The 24,540-nt window shown below is 35.3% G+C and overlaps 1 protein-coding gene across 1 annotated transcript in view; it reads left to right on the plus strand.

Annotated features, from left to right (window-relative positions):
• The window catches only part of LOC142339673 (phosphorylase b kinase regulatory subunit beta-like), a 105,418-nt gene that overhangs the window by 37,728 nt on the left and 43,150 nt on the right, over positions 1-24,540 (plus strand). The window contains exons 3-9 of the mRNA XM_075389891.1: positions 1,946-2,109; positions 2,469-3,181; positions 4,175-4,423; positions 4,993-5,155; positions 15,326-15,557; positions 15,874-16,137; positions 16,573-16,746. Of these exons, the coding sequence (XP_075246006.1) occupies positions 1,946-2,109; positions 2,469-3,181; positions 4,175-4,423; positions 4,993-5,155; positions 15,326-15,557; positions 15,874-16,137; positions 16,573-16,746 (1,959 nt within the window). The remainder of the gene's footprint in view (positions 1-1,945; positions 2,110-2,468; positions 3,182-4,174; positions 4,424-4,992; positions 5,156-15,325; positions 15,558-15,873; positions 16,138-16,572; positions 16,747-24,540) is intronic.

The raw sequence follows: 24,540 nt of genomic DNA on the forward strand, positions 1-24,540 counted from the left end.
AGTCCGTTCTAGGCCAATTTTTTACTTAGTCATTGAAAATTCTTCGAATTGTACGTCAGGACTTGTCCTGCTTTTTTTTTCCTGTTAAGATCAGTTCACACCTTTTCATGATTTTTGGAGTCAAATTGGTGTAGTGATTCTTGTCACGCCAAAACCGGAAATGGAGCGAAAAAGCGAGTGGTTTTGCGGCTGGAAATTTTATCGCTCTAATTCTTAAGTAGAGTGAGAAAACGGTGTTTGAACAAAAGTTTGCTTTCTCGCTAATGGTTTTTTGTTCACATGCGGCAATTTCACTTTGGTTTCTTTTGTTTTTTTTTATTTTTTAGATCCGATTTTTTTGTAAATGATTTTCCCAATCCATTCATAGTCCCTCTAGGTCTAGTTTTTTGTTTAGTCTCTGAAAATTCTTCGAATTGTACGTCAGGACGTCCTATGTTTTTTTCCTAAGATCTGTTCACACCTTTTCATGATTTTTGAAGTCAAATTGGAGCAGTCATTTTGGCCACGTCAAAACAGGAAGTGGAGCGAGAAGGCTAGTGGCTTTGCTGCATGGAATTTTTTCACTCTGATTTCAAAGTAGAGTGAGAATACGTTGTTTGAACAAAAATTCCCTTTATCGTTTTCGGTTTTCTCTTCACATGCGGCAATTTCACTTGATTTTTTACTGTTTTTTTTTTATTTTTCGATCGGATTTTCATTCTAAACTGTTTTTCCAGTGCATTCTTAGTTCATTCTGACCAAGTTTTTTGTTTGAACCAAATTTCCATTTCTCGCTAATGGTTTTTTTGTTTCCATGTGGCATTTTTGCATTAATTTTCTGTTCATTTTTGTCTGTTTTTTTAGAAATGGTTTTCCAAATTCACTCAGTGTTGGTTTTTGGTCTTGTTTTTTGTTTAGTCAATGAAAACTCTTTGAATTGTACGTCAGGATTTGTCCTGCTATGTTTTTGTCTAAGATCTGTTTCCACTTTTTCTTGATTTTTGAAGTCAAATTGGATTAGTGATTTTGGTCACGCCGAAACAGGAATTGGAGCGAAGAAGCGAGTGGTTTTGCGGCGTGAAATTTTTTCGCTCTAAATTTTAAGTGGAGTGAGAAAACGGTGTTTGAATAACAGTTCGCTTTCTCGCTAATGTTGTTTTTGTTCACATGCGGCAATTTCACTTAGTCACGCCGAAACAGGAAGTGGAGCGAAAAAGCGAGTTGTTTTGCGGCGTGAAATTTTATTGCTCTAATTCTTAAGTAGAGTGAAAAACGGCGTTCGAACAAAAATTCGTTTTCCGCTAGTGTTATTTCTCGCTAGCGGCTTGTTGACCATGCGTTTCTGTTTTTTTTTTGTTTTTGTTATCTGATTTTTTTAGAAATGGTTTTCTTAATTCATTCATAGTCAGTTTTAGGTCTAGTTATTTGTTTAGGCAATGAAAGTACTTTGAATTGTACGTCAGGACTTGTCCTCCTATGTTTTTTTTATTTCGTCGCGATTTTTGTTACGACTATATGACGTCACAACCACTTCAAATCTGCTTTTTGTTCATTCGTTCATGCAATTTCAACTGAAGTGCGTGTGTGATGTTATTTTTCGCTCTTAGAGGAGCGAGTTTTTTTTTCATTCGCGTGATTAAGTTTCTGGTCACAATTGACTTACCTCACTCTCAAAAATGACTTCCTCGCTTTGAAATCTGACTTTTATTTACTTTAATTCAAAGAGATAAGGTCAAATGGGTGTGTGTCACTATATATGAAGGTAAATTGAGAGCCGCTAATAGAGGCAGCGTTAACTTATACAGATTTTTAATCAAAATATAACATATCAGCCTTCAATGAAAAGACGAATTTTTTTGGTCTGTCTTTTACTGATTTTTCGAGATTGCAGATCTACGAAGCTATTGCGGCTATTTTCTGGCAATCTGCCAGCTATGTTTGTTAATGGTAACTTTTTTCTTTATAGGATAATCGAGAAATTCAAGTTCCAACAGTTGCAATCAAATTCTCTGCACACAGTATTCGATGCTCTAACTGGGGAGCCCCTGGATTCCGAGTGTAGTTACCCTCATTTACAAGTTGATATCCAGGCACTGTTCCTCCTCACGATAGTCCAGCTGACGTCATCAGGTTCTGCAATTTAACAGCAGGCTTTTAATCTTGAAATTTGGGTTTTTCTCCTCGAATCAATAATTCTACTATCTATTGAAGTTTTTTTGTTTCCAAGTCATACATTTGTTTTTCTTTTGAAAAAAAAACTATGAAAAGTTAAAGATGATTTTTCCTCGATAGTTATTATCCAAACTCATCAGAAGTTTCTGGTGTCGGTCGGTACCTCAGACAACTGTCATTGAATTTTTTTTGTTGAATTTTTGACAATCTTCGTTCTTAATCGCTTATTCGAGTATTACGCATCCGAGGATGTTTCAAATTTGTGGATATGAGGTTTCGTGAAAAAAAATGATCAAATATTTGTGTGTGTATTTCAGGATTGCAAATAATCTGGACAAATGATGAGGTGAAGTTTGTACAGAATCTGGTGTACTACATCGAGCGCAGCTACCGTGTGTCAGATTTTGGATTTTGGGAGCGAGGTACCAAGTATAACAATGGGGAACCGGAGTTGCATGCCAGCTCTCTGGCTATGGCCAAGGCTGCTCTTGAGGCTATTAATGGATTTAATGTCATGGGAGATAAGGGTACGTCATCTTCAATAATCTATGTCGACTTGGACGCTCATAATCGCAATTTACAGACGCTAGAAGCCTTACTACCTCGTGAGTCAAGTTCCAAAAACACAGATATGGCATTATTAACATCGATCGGCTACCCTGCATTTGCAATAAACTCTCACAAGCTACGTGACGCAACTCAGAATAAAATTTTGAAAAAGTTGAATGGAACGTTTGGTCTGAAACGGTATCTGAGAGACGGCTATGGTTGTGACAATGAAGACGATAGTCGAACTTTCTACAATCCGTCTGAGATTCAAAACTTCGAAGGAATCGAATGTCAGTGGCCACTTGGTTTTGTGATGCTGCAGATAAATGCTTTGTTCTCGGGGGATTTGACTGAAGCGAAGAAATATTTTGACCTGATTGAACCATTGTTAGTTATGGATGATGATGGTTTGGATGTGTTGCCTAAGTTCTATTACGTTGATGAACAAGATTATGACCATGAGAGAAAACATCCTAATCAGGTAGCGTCAAAATTAATGGTTTTTATTTCAACGCTTCTAATTTGCCCATAGCATAGTTTGTTTATCGCTGAAAATTGCATAGTTAGGTTATCGTTGAATGATAATGTGAAATCCTAGCGGCTGACTGACTTTTTATGACGGACGTTTTAACTGATTTTCTTTTTAACCGAACTAACTGAAGTTTTTGAACAATTCCAACTTTCTTTTTCTGACTCACATTATTTGAGTTTGAATCTAGCTCGTGAATCCTTGATGGTAATTCTACTCATTATATGTATTTAATTGCTCTGAAACAAAGTTTGTAACAATTTTATTAATCCTGTTGGCCCTTTTTCATGAGATTTCAGGTGCTTCCGACTTTTCGCCTGATGCTGTTGTAGCTGTCGTACAGAGCAGCATTTCGCGGCTAATTGTGGCGGGATACAAGCTCTTATTGCCGTTTTTTCACACACTTTTCGCCTGATAGTTTTTTTGGCGTCCCATCATCTGACTTTTGGTCTTAAAACGGGAAAAACAGGAGACCTATGAGGACATCAAGTCTCTGAGCAGTTCTCTTTAAGTGTACAATTCAGTGAAGCTGCTGAGAAGACATAATTTCATGGTGTAAGTGACCAGTTTTGCGGTTGACGCCCGACCCCACTGATGCACCCTTTTTTCTACTCCTTTCCCCTCTCTTACTTAAGCTTAATCTAGTCTCCCTGAGATCCAGCTAATTATTGACGAAGTCAACTGCACGCAAGTCGGTTCTTGTGAGAACAGTTCTTTCGACGTTAGTCGGTTATGTTTTAAATTGTTATTCCTTTTTGAAGGAAATATTCTTTGTCATCAGAATCAATTTGACAGATTTGGTTTTCACAGAGTTGCGAAAAAGTTCCGCGATTACGTCCTTAAAAAACGACAAAAAACAAAAAATTTTTACTAAACAGTTATTTTTGGTAATGTCAATACGAATTTATGCAAATCTTGTTCCAAAATTACTACACTTTTTCGCAGGCCTCGCGAGAACACAGTGGTGAGGGTACAGACGGGAAACTGTTCCTCCTTGGTCAATCACTCTTCTTCATATCACGACTGCTGTACGAAGGCATGCTGCAACCCAGTCAACTGGACCCAATAGGAAGACACCAGGCCAGAGGAAAGAAGTCCAAGTGCTCGAAGGCAGCAGGGGTAGTCACACTCGTGCGACCTTCAAGCAGATATTCCGAGTTCCAAGCCAAGGCACCAAAAGAACTCTGCGTGCAGGTCAGAGAGATCTCTGTTGGTTGATAAGAAATAAATAAACATTTAGCTTCTTAAAAATACCAAAAAGTATTGAGAAACTGTGTGACTAAATAATCTTTTAGTTCAGTGTGCTCATTATTCTATTAAGGCAGACCAAAGGTGGGCTCCTTTTACGGCCTTAAGGTATAAAGAGCTAGGGCTACTTATTTCTGCGCGCGAAGTAGGCTAACCTATAAGACTAACCGACTCTGTAAAACACTGAAGGTAAACTTCCATTAATAGGGTGGTATTGTAATACATCACTGGAGTCAAGAGTATACACATGGTGTATCTAAACTAACATACTGACTTGAGTTAGTGCTGCATGCGCTTTATATAAGAGAATAGTGTCTTCTCAGTCTCTGATTGGTTGGAGGTGTACATCCAGTATTTCGGCTACACTATTTCACTTGAAAGATTTTTGACATTGCGCAACTGTAGTCATTGTGGAATGTAAAGTTGCTGTAAAGAAATAAGAAACCGAGAAAAAGTAAAGAACAATCTGTGAACAAACAGTTTCAAAGGTTTGTCATCTCATCCTTATTATTTAGGTTTGTGTGATTGCTCAAACAACTCGCCTACAATCGCTGCTAGCTACTTACGGAATCCTGTCACAGACTCCCAATCAGATAGAACCAGTGCAGATATGCTCACCCACAGAGTTGGTCAGAGCATACAGCTACTTGGGCACAAACAAACAGCTCGGACTATCGGGTTAGTAGAGACCTGTTTTTATTACCACTCAAAATTCAAGTTGTAGAATTTTAAGGAGCTGAGCGCAGTTGTTAGTAAATTAGGGGGAGGGGTTGGAAGAAATAAACCGAGGTTTTTTTGAAAGTTATTTTTTGAGCAAAAGAGGGAGTGGTTACCGTGCTCTTACAAGGAAGGCGCAAAGAGCTGCCATTTTAATTGGTTTATTAGGAAGTTTGTAAAAATTATATTAGTCCTGCTGGTCTTTTATGGTGGCTTGCCTGACTTTATTTTTAACGTTTTTAACTGGTGACCGTGCTCTGTAGGTAAAAACGGCAGTAAACGCCTGTATCCCGCCACAATTACCCGCGAATTGCTGCTCTGTGCGACAGCTACAACAACAACAGCTTTGCTTTTAACGGTACGCGACTCCTTTCGGTCTTAAACGAGCGACAGTTTAGGTTTGGCGACTGAAGTTTTTAATCTTGGACGTATGTCTCTCTTAGGAGGGCGCATTTGATTTGTTCTTCCCTGTGGTTTTCTAGACCTACGATTTCGCACTCTGTAGGGCAGCTTACAGTTTTTCAACTGCCTTCTCTTTAGCCTCAGAACTCGGAAGACAATGAAAAATTATACCCATGACTATATCAAGGATACGAGAATCTTTTCGATATATGTTCAAAGTAAAGATCTACAGCGCTGGTCTTGCTTGGCGTCATTAATTGTTTTCTTGAAATTATTTTGAGGGTTGGCCAACAGAACTGTTGATGAGAAAAATGTCATTATAACGCTATAATTGTGCTTTTAGCACTTTTCAAAATTTGAGGTTGAGCTTTGCTGGCTTACCTGGCTTTGTTTTTGATCGTACGAGACTCTGTTTAGTCCTAAATGAGCGGCAGGTTAGCTTTGGCGACTGATATTTTTAATCTTAGTTGTATGCCTCAAAAATGTTCTTGGCAAAAGATTTTTTAAATTGGTGTTCAGTAGAAAGAATCCTATTTTTCAGCTGTAAACGAGCTAATTGATTTTACATTTGAGGCAATTAGATAGGCTGAGCAACTGTTTGATAGAATTTGATTTAATTGATACCAGTTATGCTGGCTGTTGGTTAGAGAGCATTGGAATGCATTTTCCGAATGGACCACTGAATTATCTCTGAGAACGGCTAAACCTTCAGAACAAGTTGAAATTTTATTCGATTCTGCTTCGAGGGGCTGAAACTACCAGAGAAAATTTTAAGGACCGTGTATTATAAATAATAAACAAAGGTTTTTGTTAGTTGAAGCATAGGCAATTAGTTTATAACCACAAAAAGATGGCTTTGAAATTAAAATTATCAACGCAACGTAAACACAAAAGAAAATTACTTATATTAACTATATTAGTTCAGCATGGTATGGTGATTCATAGCCGCTGTCAACCTCTCAACGGCTATTATTCAGATGCTCTCCTTTTTTATTAACTGTACCTTTTAGTCACAATTTTCATCTTACATGTCATTATGTTCACGTTTGAATCCTGACTTACCTCGATCACTGTTTCATAAATGGATTTTAAATTCTTTCATTCTTTGAATTGCACACTGTTGGGAAGCAAATTGAATAGAAAGGGGATAAAGCCGGGTCATTAAGTCAACGAGCATTATCAAACTTTTATTAGAGTGAGTGCTAACTGACATTCGTATTAAGCTTGTAAGCCTTCAGTTTATGTGCTGATTTGGGTACGATTTTAGAATCTAACTGAAACTGCAAAACAAAGTAGAGCGGCGCTTTTTGACACTTTGAAAAATAATGTCGATTTACTCTGTTTACAATTTTACTCCGTTTCAGTCCTCATGTGCGTCCAGCTGGTCAACGGCGGTTTTTTCCGGGCAATTTTTTGCTATGTTACTATTTTTAACTATTCATTAATCATCATAGATCATGAATGCAAAAAGTCCGATCTTTGTTTAAAACGCAGTAGCAAGATTTCAGTAAAAAATCATACCGTCATCAATACTATAATAATCAAAGGAAACTGACACCTTGTGGTTAGTGGTGGTTGCTGAAGTTCTGAATATTATCCTCTTTGTCTCTTTCTCTCTCTCTCTCGCTCTCTCTCTCTCTCTCTCTCTCTCTCTCTCTCTCTCTTCACACAAATACATACTCGGGCGGACAAAAACTTCCTTTTTTAACCAAAGCTTGTGATTTTCCATTTTTCGTTATCGATTTCGTCACTCATTGCATCACACTTACATCGCTGCTTTTTTCTTGCTTTCGCTTGTTTCTAATTCCAAGGACGTCGTGCAACCAGTGTTCTTCTGAAGCCGCATATTACTTAGCAGCGATCTCTTTTACCTTTTATTGTTTGGGTTTGACTCTTAGTGTTCTCTTAGGGGGCGCATTTGATTGGTGATTCCCTGTCGTTTTCTAGACGTAATGTTTTGCACTGTTTTGTGGTTAGTGGTGGTTGCTGAAGTTCTGAATATTATTCTCTCTGTCTGTCTGTCTGTCTGTCTGTCTGTCTGTCTGTCTGTCTCTCTGTGTGTCTGTCTCTCTGTCTGTCTGTCTCTCTGTGTGTCTGTCTCTCTGTCTGTCTGTCTGTCTGTCTGTCTGTCCTTCTCTCTCTCTCTCTCTCTCTCTGTATCTCTCTCTCTTCTCTTTTCACACAAATACACACTCGAGCGGACACAAACTCTCGTTTTTAACCAAAGCTTGTGATTTTCCCTTTTTCATCGATTTCGTCACTCATTGCATCACACTTACATCGCTGCGTTTTTCTTGCTTTCGCTTGTTTCTAATTCCAAGGACGTCGTGCAACCAGTGTTCTTCTGAAGCCGCATATTAATTAGCAGCGATCTCTTTTACCTTTTATTGTTTGGGTTTGACTCTTAGTGTTCTCTTAGGGGGCGCATTTGATTGGTGATTCCCTGTCGTTTTCTAGACGTAATATTTTGCACTGTTTTGTAGGGCAGTGTTCAGGTGCCCTCTCCTCCGCCTGAGAACTCGAAAGTCCCTTTCTAGACAAAAGAAATCTTTATCCATAACTAATCAAGGATACGAGAATCTTTTGGATTTATGTTAAAGGTAAGAATCTACAGCGCTGAAGCCTTGACGATTTTTTCAAGCGCTTTGAAAGCTCCGGTTTTTTAATCTCGTACGAGATTCTGTTTGGTCTTCAATGAGCGGCTGGTTGGCTTTGGCTACTGCAATTTTTAATCTTATTTGAATTGATCAAAAATTTCCTTGGTAAACATTTTTTTAAATTGGTCTTCTTTAGTAGAAAGAATCCTTTTTTCAGCTCTGAAAAAGCTCGTTGATTTTATATTTGATGCAAGTAGTTTGGCTGAGCAACCGTTTGAAAAAATTGGAGCATTGGATATATGTAGTGCTAGCTGTTTGTTAGAGATCACTGGAAAGCAGTACTTCAATTGGATATCCGAGGAGAAGAGAGCATTAAATTGGAACACTTCACATTTATAAGCATAGAAACTGTGTTTGAATTTGATCAACGAATTGAAAGGATTGAATGGCTTTGTTTTTAATCATACGAGACTCTTTTTTAGCGAGCGGCAGTTTAGGTTTGATAACTGAAGTTTTTTCTCTTTATACTTCGATAAAGTTTTTCTACTTCCGAAATGTACTCTGTTCTCTGTTGTTCTAGTAAGACTTATGTATGCGTTTACCGCTAAATTTCTTTTGTATAGCTGCGAAGCTGTAAGCTGAGCGTAGCTATATTGCGGTGCTCTTGGGTTTTTACAATTCAAAGAATTTGAATTGTATTGGGGCGCTGTCTTTTTACGACTCGAAGAGGAGTATTGGAGAAGTCCTTTTTTAATCAATTTTTGGAGTGAATTTTGAAGCGGGAAATGAAACGCGTGAAAAATTTTGGAGTGATTTTGGTGCTGAACAAAAGTGAAGAGCGGAGCGAGGAGAGAGTGGTTTTTGTTCACACCTCTGTTTTTGAGAGAGCGAGAAATTGATGTGTGAAAAAATTTTTTCTAAGCGAGCGAAATTTTTTTTGTTCACGTGCGGCTTTTAAAAGCAGTTTTTTGCAACTTTTGATGGTTGTGAGGTTTGATTATGATATTGTATTAGTTTTAGGTTTGTTTTGATAGGAATGGAAGGTTTCAAGTAGTTAATTTGATTTTTAATGCTAATTTGGAGGTTTTTGATCAGTTTTGCTGATTTTTAGACGAAATTTAATGATTTTTACCTGTTTTTTTTGTTTTACTGCTTTAAGTGGGATTTGAATAGAAGTTTGTTACTTAAGGAATTGTCAGATATCAATTGACTGAAGTTCTGTTGGTATAAATCATTTTTTTCTAAAGAAAAATGACCGAAAAATTGAGAAATTTTAAACCATTTCTCATTTTTTGCAATTTTTTTAAAACTTACACAAGTGTCTTACCCACCCTATTATAACTGATCCATTGATTTTCATTGCTCTAATTGCAAAGGAATCTTATTCGGCGTTATGTTCCCTTGTACTATTTAAAAAACTCATTTAGTTTTAATAGTTTTTTTGTTGAATTTGTTTTTGAATGCCGTTTCTATTCCTTAATTATTTATGGCATTTGTGGAAGTTTAGGGTTCATAATAGTTGTTCTAGTTGTTTAGTAATAAGTATGGGCAATTATGGAAATGAATCATTTTTTTGTTGAGAAATATGACAAAATATGGCGAAAATTGGAACTATTTTTCTTAATTTTTTTCTTTGCAGTTTTTCGGGTTTATTTCTGTTTTTTAAACAAGTTTCTTAGACTATTATGACTTGTCTATTGTTTTGCGAGCATCTGGATGCCTTATTGGCTGAAAAGAATTTTTCTTTGGATTTATATGCTTTTGTAATATTAAGAAATTTACTAACTTTTTCCAGTTTTTTTAGTGCAAGTTGTTTTATTTAGAGCTTTTTTTCATAGTTTGGTCTCAAGTTTTTCGAAAACATTGACTTAAGTGGTTTTAGTAAGTACTAGTTGTTTTGATGAAATAATTTTGGCAGAGATTGTTATTTCGGGATCTCAAGTTATGACAAAATTTGATTAGATTTTATCATTTTTTAACAGATTTGGTTTTTGTTTTTACTTTTTTGTTTTATGGCTTGGTTTCAAAAAAATACTAAATTAGTGGAGGCAGGTTTTTTCTGATGAGTAGTTGGATTGCTGTTAATTAGATTTTCACTTCGAGCCGTTTCCGGAATTCTTCCGGCTATGTTTTTTTTTTAAGTTCTGTTCACACATTTTCATGATTTTTTAAGTCAAATTGGAGTGGTGATTTTGGTCACGCCGAAACAGGAAATGGAGCGAAAAGCTAGTGGTTTTGCGGCATGAATTTTTTTCGCTCTAATTTTAAAGTAGAGTGAGAAAACGGTGTTTGAACAAAAATTCGGTTTCTCGGTAGTGGTTTTTTGTTCACATGCGGCAATTTCACTCTAATTTTTACTGTTTTCTTTTTTGGAACGGATTTTTTTCTAAATAGTTTTCCCAATCCATTCACAGCTAATTCTGGACCTAGTTTTTTGTTAGAATCAAAATTACATATCTCACTAGTGGTTTTTTGTTCTCCCTAGCAGCATTTTGACATTGATTTTCTGTTTTTTTTTTTGTTTTTTTTTTCATCTGATTTTTTTTAGAAATGGTTTTCCCAATTCACTCATTGTCCGTTCTAGGTCTAGTTGTTTGTTAAGTCAATGAAAATTCTTTGAATTGTACGTCAGGACTTGTCAGAAATAGAAGCGTGATAAACCCATAAAGCCCAATTTTAGATGCCCGTTACTCAAACTTTGCATCTTTTCCGTTTGTCCCCCAGCTTAGTGGGTGCATATTATTTCCAAACCCCAGACGCACATGCCATATTTTAACATAATGTTTTACCATGTATTGACACGTGCTCTGTAACTGGGGCGAGCAAAACGTTCTGGGGCGGCACACACGGAAAAGGTCCCAAACTTTGTTATTAGTTACATCTCTGCTTATTGGTTTTGAAATTAGCCCCTATGTTGTGCCAATACGAAACAGGAGTGTGTTTGTTTAGCTGCAAAATGACATCGAAATAATTTGCACTTGAAAATTGTTTTTGTACAAAAATCATTTTTTTCATTAGCTTTTCTCTTCCCTCAATCCCAATCGTGTTTATGGGAATCAACGGCGACTATTTTCCGGCAATCTGCCGGGTATGTTTGACCTTTTAAAGCTGGCATCCCTAAGCATCAGCTCGCTGCCACCAAAGTTAACTGGTCGCCGGTCATTTGAGATCAGTTCTTCCCATGATAGTCGGTTATGTTTATCTATCTGAGACTGCAAATCTACAAACTCATCGTGGCTGATTTTTGGTAGCTATTTTATTATAGCTGCGAAGCTGTAAGCTGAGCGAAGCTATATTGCGGTGCTCTTGGTTTTTTTTGTTTCGTCGTCTGACGCCTTTTTTTCGTTTTACTTTTGTTCACACAGCAAAGCTGAAAAAGTCAAATTTTCTGAATGACTTCCTCTCACTAACGGAATTTGCGCGCGTGACGTCATTTCTCACTCGCTTTAGCAAAGGTTCTTAGGTTATTTGCGTGATTAGATTTTGATCATACGTGACTTACCTCACTCAATAAAATGAGTTTTGCACTTTAAAACTTAAGTTTAATTTGAATTTGTTTAGGGTCAAAGGAACTCATTTGTGCAGTAAAGGTCCCTAATAAGAGGCTTCTGTGGAATGAATTTTAACAAGCTTTGTTAATTTTTCGCTGAATGTTTTTTAGCTTAGTTTTTTGAGCGGCGTCGATTTTTTTCAATTTAGATCTTTATCTGTTTCTATCTCTATTATATGGCACGCAGGTCTATTCTTTCGCAGCTATTCCGGCAATCTACTGGCTATGTTTTCTTTTAAAATTGATTGTCTAATTTTGTCTTTAATTCATAATGGAATGTTATTGTTTTGGCATTTTTTTTCTGTTTTGGTTCTACTAATTTCCTGTAACTTCAACTTCAATTTACATGAGACCAAATGTTCAAGTTTTGTTTGATTTTACTTTGCTTTACCTTTTAAATGCCTTAAATCACTGTTTGAAGCGCCTTAGTAACCCTGTTGCTTCGCTGACTACCTCCTGCCCCTTCCGTTTGAAGCAGGCGACAATAGAGTACAGGACCGCAATTCGTCCGACATTTGTTAGTTGTTTTTTTATTAAAAGCCGCACAGCGATAGCTGGGGCTATTATTGGCCTTCTCTTGGTTTTTTACAATTCAAAGATTTTTTACAATTCAAAGAATTTGAATTGTATTGGGGCGCTGTCTTTTTTACGACTCGAAGAGGAGTATTGGAGAAGTCCTTTTTTTTAATCACTTTAGTTGGAGTGAATTTTGAAGCAGGAAGTGAAACGCGTGAAAAATTTTAGAGTGGTTTGGGTGCTGAACAAAAGTGAAGAGGGGAGCGAAAAGAGAGTGGTTTTTTGTTCATTCCGCTGTTTTCGAGAGAGCGAGAAATTGAGGTGTGAAAAAAATTTCTGTAAGCGAGCGAAATTTTGTTCACGTGCGGCTTTTTAAAACCGTTTTTTGGTTAATTTTTTTGGTCTAGAAGTCTTATTATGATATTGAGTGATTTTTGAGGTTGTTTTAATAGTGGTTTGTAGGTTTTTGGTCATTAATAAGAATTTTATACCATTTTGCTGGTTTTTCAGCTATTTTGCTGAATTTTAGGCGAATTTTTGCAATTTTTTGCGTTTTGTCTTGTTATATTGCTCTGTATGGGCATCGAATAGACGCATGTTAGTTACTGAGTCTTTAGACACCAAGTGGTTACATTTTCTTTGGTTTTAAACGATTTTTTTGTTAAGAAAAATGACAATAAACTTAAACATTTTTATTTATTCTTAATTTTTTGCTGTTCTTCGCTTTTTTCTAAAGTTAGAGAAGTTTTTTTAGCCTATTCGGTTTTTTATTGCTTTGGAAGTTTTTCAGTTTTCTTTTTGCTCCATTTAACGTTTTTGGCTCTATATGCTCTTGCGAAATAAAAAAAGCTTTTTTAAAGATTTCTTTCAAGTTGTTTTTATATGCTCTTTGTGTTCTTCAAGTTTTTATAGCATTTGGGGATGCCTATAGTCCAATTTAGTTGTTTTTGATGCGAGTTGATGATTTTATTTCAGTTTTTTTTTCATTTTATTGAAGATAATTGAGTAATTTTTATGAAGACTTCCGCGAATTTTTGTAATTTTTGAATTTTTGCTGAAATCTTCTGGTTCTGCTTTTTGCTACTTTTTAGTATTCTAGCTTTCGATAGGAACTTTTCTAGAGGTTTTAATGGAATATCTTTAGAGCACTTTTCAATAGATATTTAGAGCACTTTTCAACAGATATTACTAACTTTTCTTAATCTCATTATTTACGTTTTTATCATTTTACATCATTACATTTTTTAATCAATTTTATTGGAGTGATTTTTGAAGCGGGAATTGAAACGCGTAAAAAAATTTGGACTGATTTTGGCGCTAAAAAAATCTGAAGAGTCGAGCGAAAAGGGAGTGGTTTTTTTTCATTCAGCTGTTTTTGAGAGAGCGAGAAATTGATGTCTGAAAAAATTTTCTCTAAGCGAGCGAATTCTTTTTTTTTCACGTGCGGCTTTTGAATGCAGTTTTTTGTTCATTTTTTGATGGTTATGAAGTTCGATTATGATATTGTATTAGTTTAAGGATTGTGTTGATAGGCATTGAAGTGTTCAAGTAGTGTTCATTTGAGTTTACTGCTAATTTGGAGGATTTTGATCAGTTTTGCTGATTTTTAGACAAAATTTAATGGTTTTTTGCCTGTTTTTTTGTTTTAATGGTTAAGTGGGAATCGAATAGAAGCTTGTTACTTAAGATTTTTTTGGTTACCAATTGACTAAAGTTCTCGTGGTATCAATCATTTTTTTCTTGGGAAATTTGGTAGAAAAATTTAGAAATTTTAAACCATTTCTTATTTTGGAGTTTTTCTCTTTTTTTAAATGTGAGAAGTTTCCTAGCCTATTATGACTTGCCCATTGTTTTGCGAACTTCTCATTGCTCTAAGTGCAGAGAAACTTTACTCGATTTTATGCTTCCTTGTACTATTAAAAAACTCATTAAGTTTTTCTAGTTTTTTTGTTTAATTTGTGTTCGAATGCCGTTTCTATTCTTCCTTATTTTTTATGGCAATTGTGGAGGTTCAGGGTTTACGATTGTTGTTCTTTTTATTAAGTCATAAGTACGGGCAATTTTATCCTTCGAGTTGTTTCCGGAATTCTTCCGGCTATGTTTTTTTTTAAGATCTGTTCACAGATTTTCATGATTTTTGAAGTCAAATTGAATTAGTGATTTTGGTCACGCCGAAACAGTAAATGGAGCGAAAAAGCGAGTGGTTTTGCGGCGTGAAAATTTTTCGCTCTAATTTTAAAGTAGAGTGAGAATACGGTGTTTGAACAACAATTAGCTCTATCGGTAGTGGTTTTTTTGTTCACATGCGGCAATTTCACTTTGATTTTTACTCTTTTTTTCGAATTTTTGGATCGGATTTTTTTCTAAATGGTTTTTTCAATTGATTCATAGTCCGTTCCAGGTCTAGTTTTCTGTTTAGTCAATGAAAATTCTTTGAATTGTACGTCAGGACTTGTCCTGCTATGTTTTTTTATTTCGTCGTCATGATTTTTGTTACGACCATATGGCGTCACAGCCACTTTTTGTTCACTCGTTCATGCAATTTCAACTGAATTGCATGCGTGACGTCATTTTTCGCTCTTAGTTGAGCGAGTTTTTTTGTTCATTCGCGTGATTAAATTTTTGGTCACACTTGACTTACCTCACTCTCAAAAATGACTTCCTCACTTTGAAATTGACTTTACTTTACCTTAATTCAGAGATAAGGTCAAATGGGTGTGTGTCACTCTAAATGAAGGTTATTTGAGATCAGCTAATAGAGGCAGCATTAACTTATACAGATTTTTAATCAAAATATAACAGATCAGCCTTCAATGAAAAGACAAATTTTTTTGGTCTTTCTTTTTTACTGTTTTTTTAGACTGCCGATCTACAAATATTTTGCGGCTATTTTCTGGCAATCTGCCAGCTATGTTTTGTTAATTTCGAATTTCGTTGTGCCCCTGAAATGGTCCACGCCCTACGAAGAGCTTTACATTAGTACTAATTGAGGCATTAGTAAGCAGATTTTGAAGCTTCGTCTGAATAAAAGAAAGCCTTCGATTTATGTCCAGGTTGTTGCTTCAGGTAGACCTAATCGTCCGTTTGGAGCCTTGAGCACGAGTAAAATGTACAAAATAAGAGGAAGAACTGTGGTGGCTTATCCCTTAGTGTTCGAGCAGAGTGACTTCTACATGGCACTAGATATGACCATGTTGGTCGAAGACATCAGAGATCTCCTTAGATTCGTGTGGAACTCGTGGAGTGTGGCGGGCCGACCTCTGATTACATGTATTCTCAGAGAAGACATTTTTAACAGGTGACATAAATGCGTTATTTTGTCCTTCCTTTTGTGCAATAAACCTTGTACTATTAATCACTTTACAATACATCTGGCTACGGTTGCCAGTGTTAAAGCGATTTGAATTTAAACGAGCCCAAAATTTTTTTCGATCGCGGACTAACCGATATTTTTGAAACATATTCTAAAGCGAATTAAAATTCCGTTTTCTGAATTTTTGCAGAAAACGGAATTAAAAGCTAGCTAATTTAGCATAACTGTCTTTGCTGGAGCAGTGTTCGCTTCTTGTAAAAATTTGCAACCGAAAAAAATTAATTTTGTCTTGCTGTTTCAGCGATCAAGCAGCAGTGAGTGAATTACTTCAACTTTTGACCACCTTCCGCCGAGGCCATTGTGTGGGTGTGCCTGTTAAGTTAGGGAGGATGCAGACATTCATATCCGCCTGTTGCTGGGAGAGTCTAGACTTCCTCTCTGCTGTTGATGCGAACGAAGAGTACAAGTTCCAACCCTCCCAGTTCACATCTGCAGCTGTGAAAAAGGAATTGTTCACAGATGACAATTTGACTGTTACAGCTACTGCAACAGATACCGCACCTAAGTAAAGATGGCTGTTTTCGCTTGAAGGACTTTATTAGTGATGACACTAATAATATCGAGTAGATCCTTTTTTCGAAAAAATGTGATCTATTGTTTTTGACAGATATTCACTATTTTGAAGTTCTGTAGAAATTTGGCTTCATCGGGTTATATTAAAAAAAACTTGATACTTACGTGACAAAGCATCTGGCAATTGCAACCGTTACCCTAACTTGCTTGACAGACTGGGTCCGCATAAATCATTCGAATAATTTCCACAACGTTCAAAGCTTAGTGGCATTTTGTTTTGCTCATGAGCTATATGAACGTAACGATGAAAACGATTGCTTCAATTCAATATTAAGATTGTACTAGAATTTTTGAAAGTGGTAGTTAAATGCCTATTAGATTACTCTTGTAGTTCTCCATTTTTTAAGTGGCATCTCTTTCTTTTCAGCAAAGCTGCCCCTCTTCGAAGGTCAAGCATCCGGGAACTGCCGAAGAATATGGACAGCCTGAACACTGCTCAATTGTTAAATTTACTCTATGCTTCAAGCGAGAGTTTGCAACTTCAGACACAAGTGCTAACTAGGCTCATGAGTAGAGAAGGGCCAAACTTTTCCACAAGCAGGTAACTCGTTATGAACTCCCAGTGGGCAGAAAATTGCTAACCTAAACAGCTGTTCTTCAGGGTTTTATGCAGGAAACATACCAGAAAAACATTTGAGATGGTTATTAATAGCCGCCTCAGCTTCTCAGCCGGCTATTATAGCGCTCCTATTTTTTTTACAATTCAAAGAATTTGAATTGTATTGGGGCGCTGTCTTTTTTTACGACTCGAAGAGGAGTATTGGAGAAGTCCTTTTTTTTTAAATCAATTTTATTGGAGTGATTTTTGAAGCGGAAATGAAACGCGTGAAAAAATTTGGAGTGATTTTGGCGCTGAACAAAAGTGAAGAGCGGAGCGAAAAGAGAGTGGTTTTTGTTCATACCGCTGTTTTTGAGAGAGCGAGAAATTGATGTGTGAAAAAATTTTCACGAGCGAAATTTTTTTGTTCACGTGCGGCTTTTAAAGCAGTTTTTTTTCATTTATTTTGGCTCAGAGGTTTGGTTATGATTTTGTTTTAATTTTAAGATGGTTTCGGTAGTGGTTTGAAGTTTTCTGGAAATTATTATGAATTTTATGATAATTCGGAGGTTTTTAATGTATTTTGCTGATTTTCGGGCTAATTTTTGCGTTTTTTTGACGATTATTTTGTTTTACTGGCTCAAATGGGTATTGAAGAAACCCCTCCTACTTAAGTAATTTTATGATAACAATTGGTTACAGTTTTGTTGGTAAGAATCATTTTTTGTTGAGAAATTTGACAAAAAAATGGCGAAAATTGGAACTCTTTTTCTTAATTTTTTGCAGTTTTTCGTGTTTTTTCTGTTTTTAGTTAAGTTTCTTTGCCTATTATGACTTGCCTATTGTTTTTCGTCTGGATACCCTATTTGTTGATGGGAATTTTTATTGGATTTATATGTTTTTTGAAATATTAAAAAATTTAGTAACTTTTTCCAGTTTTTCAGTGAAAGTTGTTTTTAAGAGCTTTTTTTTCATAATTTCAGCCTTAAGTATTTTTTTCAAAATTCACATAAGTGGTTTTTGTAAGTACTAGTTGTTTTGATGAAGTTATTTTGGCGGAGATAGTTTTTTCGAGATCTCAATTTATAACAAAATTTAATCAGATTTTTTATCATATTTTAACAGATTTGATATTATTGTTTTTACTTTTTTGTTCCATTACTTTGTTTCAAGATAAGCATAAATTAGTGAAAGCACGTTTTTTTTGGTGAGTAGTTGGAAGGCATTTAAATGGATTTTCGCTTCGAGTCGTTTCCGGAATTCTTCCGGCTATGTTTTTTTTAAAGATCTGTTCACACATTTTCATGATTTTTGAAGTCAAATTGGAGTAATGAATTTGGTCACGCCGAAACAGGAAATGGAGCGAAAAAGCGAGTGGTTTTGCGGCGTGAATTTTTTTCGCTCTAATTTAAAGTAGAGTGAGAAAACGGTGTTTGAACAAAAATTCGGTTTCTCGGTAGTGGTTTTTTGTTCACATGCGGCAATTTCACTCTGATTTTTACTGTTTTTTCGATTTTTTGGATCTTTTTCTTCTAATTGGTTTTCCCAATCCATTCACAGCTCATTGTAGGCCTAGTTTTTTGTTTGAATTAAATTTTCATTTCTCGCTAGTGGTTTTTTTGTTCACATGCGGCATTTTGACATTGATTTTCTGTTTATTTCTTATTTTTTTGTTCTGATTTTTATTAAATGGTTTTCCCAATCCATTCATAGTCCGTTCTAGGTCTAGTTTGCTGTTTAGTCAATGAAATTTCTTTGAATTGTACGTCAGGACTCGTCCTGCTATGTTTTTTTACTTCGTCGAAAAAATGTTTCGCTTTACCTCATTTTGCCGCTTTTTCAACATTTGGCGTGATATCTTTTTGACTTCTCTAGGCTAGTTTCTCTCTTCTCTCATTCTGCTAAAAGTGATTTTGAGCATCAGTTGCTCAGCAAAGCAATTCAAATTGAGCAGAGTCAGTATGAAAAATTGAAGTCAGAAGTAGAAACGGGATAAACCCATAAAGCCCAATTTTAGATACCCGCTATTTGAACGTCGTTCCTATAAGTTTTAGTTACCATCTCGTATGCTTATTGGTATTGATAGTAGCCCCTGTAGTCTCCCTCTAAGAAACAGAAGTACATTATGTTCGACTACAAAATGCCATCAAAACAAATCGGACTTAAAAAATGTTTTTGTACAAAAATCTTTTATTTTCAATATCTTCTATTCTTTCAATCCCAATCATGCTTATTGGAATCAACGGCGGCTATTTTCCGGCAATCTGCCGGGCATGTTCAACAATGGTACAGCTTTTGCGATCTGAGGACTAATCCTGGAGTGGTCAACTTCTTTTGCACATATAAAGAAAGTTTTCTTCTAGGGTTTACCCCCTGAATTAAACCGCCCCGCCTGTCGTTCGAGAGCAATTCTTCCGACATTAGTCGGTTTGTTTTTAGCTGGTCTCGAACGAAGACTGTTGAAATTATTAATAGCCGCTGTCAGCCTCTCAACGGCTATGATTTAGGAGCTCTCCTTTTTACAAAATTAGATAGAGGTCTTTTGCAAGGAATAAAGTTTTATGACCGTTTTAAGAGCTATTTATTTTTGTACTCGAAGCATAAACACGCAAATTTGTACTATTTTGTACAGTTGTTTGCAAGTTTTTTGAAAGTTTGTCTGGTTTTGGGATTTTTCAGTCCTATGTGTGAATGAATCTCCTCTCGGGTTTGATAATACATTACTGAATAGTTTCTAGTGGTGATGGAATGGTGTTCAACATTTTAAAATAAAAAATTATCGGTTTTTTTATAAGACTTGCTTTTTTCAAATTTTTCGACATTTATTGTCATTATCAAAGTTTATCCAGTTGCAGGGTCCAGGGAATATCCTCGAGGTTTTCATGATATGTTACTGCTTGTAATTGTTGCGTTTCTTCGTCTTCAATTTTTTTATTGGAGCAGCGTAAAATTGTGGTTTGTAAAAGTTGATAAAGGCCTTTTGGAAAAATGAATATTTTAGTACCATTATAAGAGCTATATCTTTTGTTACTCGAAGCATAAACACGCAAATTTATACCAATTTGTGCAATTTCAAGTTTTTGTATAATTTTAATTTTTTAGTTTTCTCAGCCCTAGGTGCCAAGAAACGTGCTCTAGAGGTTAATAAGAGCTTACTGCAGAGTTTTTAGTAGTAAGGGAATGGTTGTCAACTTTTTAAAATCACGAATTTTAGTATTTTTTGAAAATAAAACTTGCATTTTAAAAAAAAACTGATATTTAAATTTTTTCCGCCGTAGGGGCCAGGTAACCTCCTCCAGGTTTTGAAATGTAACTCCATAATATCTTAATTCTAGTGGAGATAGAATGGTTTTCATTTTTTTAATGTGACTAATTTTAGTTTTTTTTTATACATCTTGCGGTTCTTTTTTGTTTTTTTCGAAGTTCTTTTGAGTTTGTTCGACCCCAGATGCCAGAGAGCCTCCTATAGAGTTTGGTAGAAGGTTACTGTAGTGGAGTGGTAGTCAGTGGAGTGGTATTCTACATTTTATGTCTTTTTGGTGACAAATTTTGAATTTTTTAAAGCACTGAAAGTTTTATTTTACAGACTTTATCGATCTTTCTGCCAGTGAAATTTTTCCATGGCTTGAACCTGGATTACTGGATGATTTCTGAAGACAGTGAAAGTTTCTAATGATAATAATATCACCAATTTTATCAATGTTTTAATAATGCTTGATTTCTCAAGGTTGTGGAAGTTTTTGTCACTTGCAATATTATTGGATCTTCCAGGGTTAATTATTTTTTCAAGAGTCTTGCTGATAGGTTACTGTGCAGGCTCGAGATGCAAGCGGAGAAGATTTTCAAATTGAAAAATTTGCGAAATCTGGAATTGAAGTTTTGGCAATTTTCGGGTCTTTTAATGTTTTTCCAGCTTTAGTGGAGCCGTTGAAGCCCTTTCAAGTTCCGTGCGTGGGTAAATGAGTATTTTTAAGGGAATAGTTTCTGATGTTTAAGGTAAAAGCATCAAGAATTGGATTCTATTGGTGCTCTTTTTTGGTAAGATCATGACTTTGTACTTTCAAAAACCGGATGAACGGTTTAAGCTCAATGCGCATCAAGTTTCAATATGGGCCCTTAGTCGCGTTTAGAATTCCTTCAAGAACTTAGAGTGTTGAAGCTACTGTTAAGGCCGTAAATCAAGGTTAATATCATGGTTAATATTTTTTTAAGAGTTTTTGAGCCCAAAATGTTTAATTGTTGCGTTTCTTCGTCTTCTTTTTATTGGAGCAGCCTAAAATTGTGGTTTGTAAGAGTTGATAAAGGCCTTTTCCAGAAATGAATATTTTAGTACCATTATAAGAGCTATACCTTTTGTTACTCAAATCATGAACACGCAAATTTATACCAATTTGTACAATTTCAAATTTTTGTATAATTTTTTTTAGTTTTCTCAGCCCTAGGTGCCAAGAAACGTGCTCTAGAGATTAATAATAGCTAACTGCATAGTTTTTAGTAGTAAGGGAATGGTTGTCAACTTTTTAAAATCACGAATTTTAGCACTTTTTTAAAAAAAAAACTTGCAATTTAAAAAAAAATTGATATTTAAATTTTTCCCGCCGTAGCGGCCAGGTAACCTCCTCCAGGTTTTGAAATGTAACTGCATAATATTTTAATTCAGTTGGAGATAGAATGGTTTTCATTTTTTAATGTGACTAATTTTTGTAATCTTTTATACAAACTGCGGTTGTTTTGATTTTTTTTCGAAATATGTTTCTTGGAGTGTATTTAGCCCCAGATGCTAGAGAGCCTCGTATACAGTTTGATAGAAGGTGACTCTAGTGAAGTGGTAGTCAATGGAGTGGTATTCTACATTTTCTGTCTTTTTTGTGACAAATTTTGTATTTTTTAAAGCTCTGAGAATTGTGTTTTACGGATTTTATCGATCTTTATGTGCCAGTAAAATTTTTCCATGGCTTGAACCTGGATTACTGGATGATTTCTGAAGACAATGAAAGTTTCTAAAAATAATATCACCAATTTTATCAATATTGTAATAAAGCTTGATTTCTCAAGGTTGTTGAAATTTTTGTCACTTGCAATATTATTGGATCTTCCAGGGTTAATTTTTTTTCAAGAGTCTTGCTGATAGGTTACTGTGCAGGCTCGAGATGCAGGCAGCGAAGAAGATTTTCAAATTGAAAAATTTGCGAAATCTAGAATTGAAGTTTGGCAATTTTCGGGTTTTTTAACGTTTTTCCAGCTTTAGTGGAGCCGTTGAAGCCCTTTCAAGTTCCGTGCGTGGGTAAATGAGTGTTTTTAAGGGAATAGTTTCTGATGTTTAAGGTAAAAGCATCAAGAATTGGATTCTATTGGTGTTCTTTTTTTGTAAGATCATGACTTTGTACTTTCAAAAACCGGATGAACGGTTTAAGCTCAATGCGCATCAAGTTTCAATATGGGCCCTTAGTCGCGTTTAGAATTCCTTCAAGAACTTAGAGTGTTGAAGCTACTGTTAAGGCCGTAAATCAAGGTTAAGATTTTTTTAAGAGTTTTTGAGCCCAAAATGTTTAATTGTTGCGTTTCTTTGTCTTCTTTTTTTTATTGGAGCAGCCTAAAATTGTGGTTTGTAAGAGTTGATAAAGGCCTTTTCCAAAAATGAATATTTTAGTACAATTATAAGAGCTATATCTTTTGTTACTCGAATCATGAACACGCAAATTTATACCAATTTGTACAATTTCAATTTTTTGTATAACTTTTTTTTAGTTTTCTCAGCCCTAGGTGCCAAGAAACGTGCTCTAGAGATTAATAATAGCTAACTGCATAGTTTTTAGTAGTAAGGGAATGGTTGTCAACTTAAAATCACGAATTTTAGCATTTTTTTAAAAAAAAACTTGCAATTTAAAAAAAAATTGATATTTAAATTTTTCCCGCCGTAGCGGCCAGGTAACCTCCTCCAGGTTTTGAAATGTAACTGCATAATATTTTAATTCAGTTGGAGATAGAATGGTTTTCATTTTTTAATGTGACTAATTTTTGTAATCTTTTATACAAACTGCGGTTGTTTTGATTTTTTTTCGAAATATGTTTCTTGGAGTGTATTTAGCCCCAGATGCTAGAGAGCCTCGTATACAGTTTGATAGAAGGTGACTCTAGTGGAGTGGTAGTCAATGGAGTGGTATTCTACATTTTCTGTCTTTTTTGTGACAAATTTTGTATTTTTTAAAGCTCTGAGAATTGTGTTTTACGGATTTCATCGATCTTAATGTGCCAGTGAAATTTTTCCATGGCTTGAACCTGGATTACTGGATGATTTCTGAAGACAATGAAAGTTTCTAAAAATAATAATTTCACCAATTTTATCAATATTGTAATAAAGCTGGATTTCTCAAGGTTGTTGAAATTTTTGTCACTTGCAATATTATTGGATCTTCCAGGGTTAATTATTTTTTCAAGAGTCTTGCTGATAGGTTACTGTGCAGGCTCGAGATGCAGGCAGCGGAGAAGATTTTCAAATTAAAAAATTTGCGAAATCTAGAATTGAAGTTTGGCAATTTTTGGGTTTTTTAATGTTTTTCCAGCTTTAGTGGAGCCGTTGAAGCCCTTTCAAGTTCCGTGCGTGGGTAAATGAGTGCTTTTAAGGGAATAGTTTCTGATGTTTAAGGTAAAAGCATCAAGAATTGGATTCTATTGGTTCTCTTTTTTTTGTAAGATCATGACTTTGTACTTTCAAAAACCGGATGAACGGGTTAAGCTCAATGCGCATCAAGTTTCAATATGGGCCCTTAGTCGCGTTTAGAATTCCTTCAAGAACTTAGAGTGTTGAAGCTCTCGTTAAGGCCGTAAATCAATGTTAAGATTTTTTAAGAGTTTTTGAGCCCAAAATGTTTAATTGTTGCGTTTCTTCGTCTTCAATTTTTTTTATTGGAGCAGCCTAAAATTGTGGTTTGTAAAAGTTGATAAAGGCCTTTTCCAAAAATGAATATTTCAGTACCATTATAAGAGCTATATCTTTTGTTACTCGAATCATAAACACGCAAATTTATACCAATTTGTACATTTTCAAGTTTCTGTATAATTTTTTTTTTTGAGTTCTCTCAGCCCTAGGTGCCAAGATACGTGCTCTAGAGATTAATAATAGCTTACTGCATAGTTTTTAGTAGTAAGGGAATGGTTGTCAACTTTTTAAAATCACGAATTTTAGCTTTTTTCATTAGAGGCTCTTAGCTGCGTTTAGTATTCCCTCAAGAGTGGTGAAGCTACTGGGAAGGCCGTAATTCAAGGTTAAGGTTAAGAGTTTTTGAGCCCAAAATGTTTTGTTTTTGCTCTTCTTCGTCTTCCTTCATTTTTTTAATGCAGCAGTCTAAAATTGTGGTTTGTAACAGTTGATAAAGGCTTTTTCCAAAAATGAATATTTTGGTACTATTATAAGAGCTATATCTTTTGTTACTCGAATCTTAAACACGAAAATTTATACCAATTTGTACAATTTCAAGTTTTTTTGTATAATTTTCTTTTTTTAGTTTTCTCAGCCCTAGGTGCCAAGAAACTTGCTCCAGAGATTAATAATAACTTACTGCATAGTTTTTAGTAAAAAGAGAATGGTTTTCAACTTTTTAAATTGACGAATTTTCGCATTTTTAAAAAATAAAACTAGCAATTTTTGAAAAAAAAAATTGATTTTCAAATTTCTCCCGCCGTAGGTGCCAGTTAACCTCTTCTAGGTTTTGAAATGTTACTGCATAATATGTTACTTCTAATGGTTTTCATCTTTCTAATGTGTCTAATTTTAGTAATTTTTTATACAACTTGCCG

This window comes from Convolutriloba macropyga, chromosome 5, assembly GCF_964194025.1.
Source record: "Convolutriloba macropyga chromosome 5, txConMacr16.3, whole genome shotgun sequence".
Taxonomy (NCBI): domain Eukaryota; kingdom Metazoa; phylum Xenacoelomorpha; order Acoela; family Convolutidae; genus Convolutriloba; species Convolutriloba macropyga.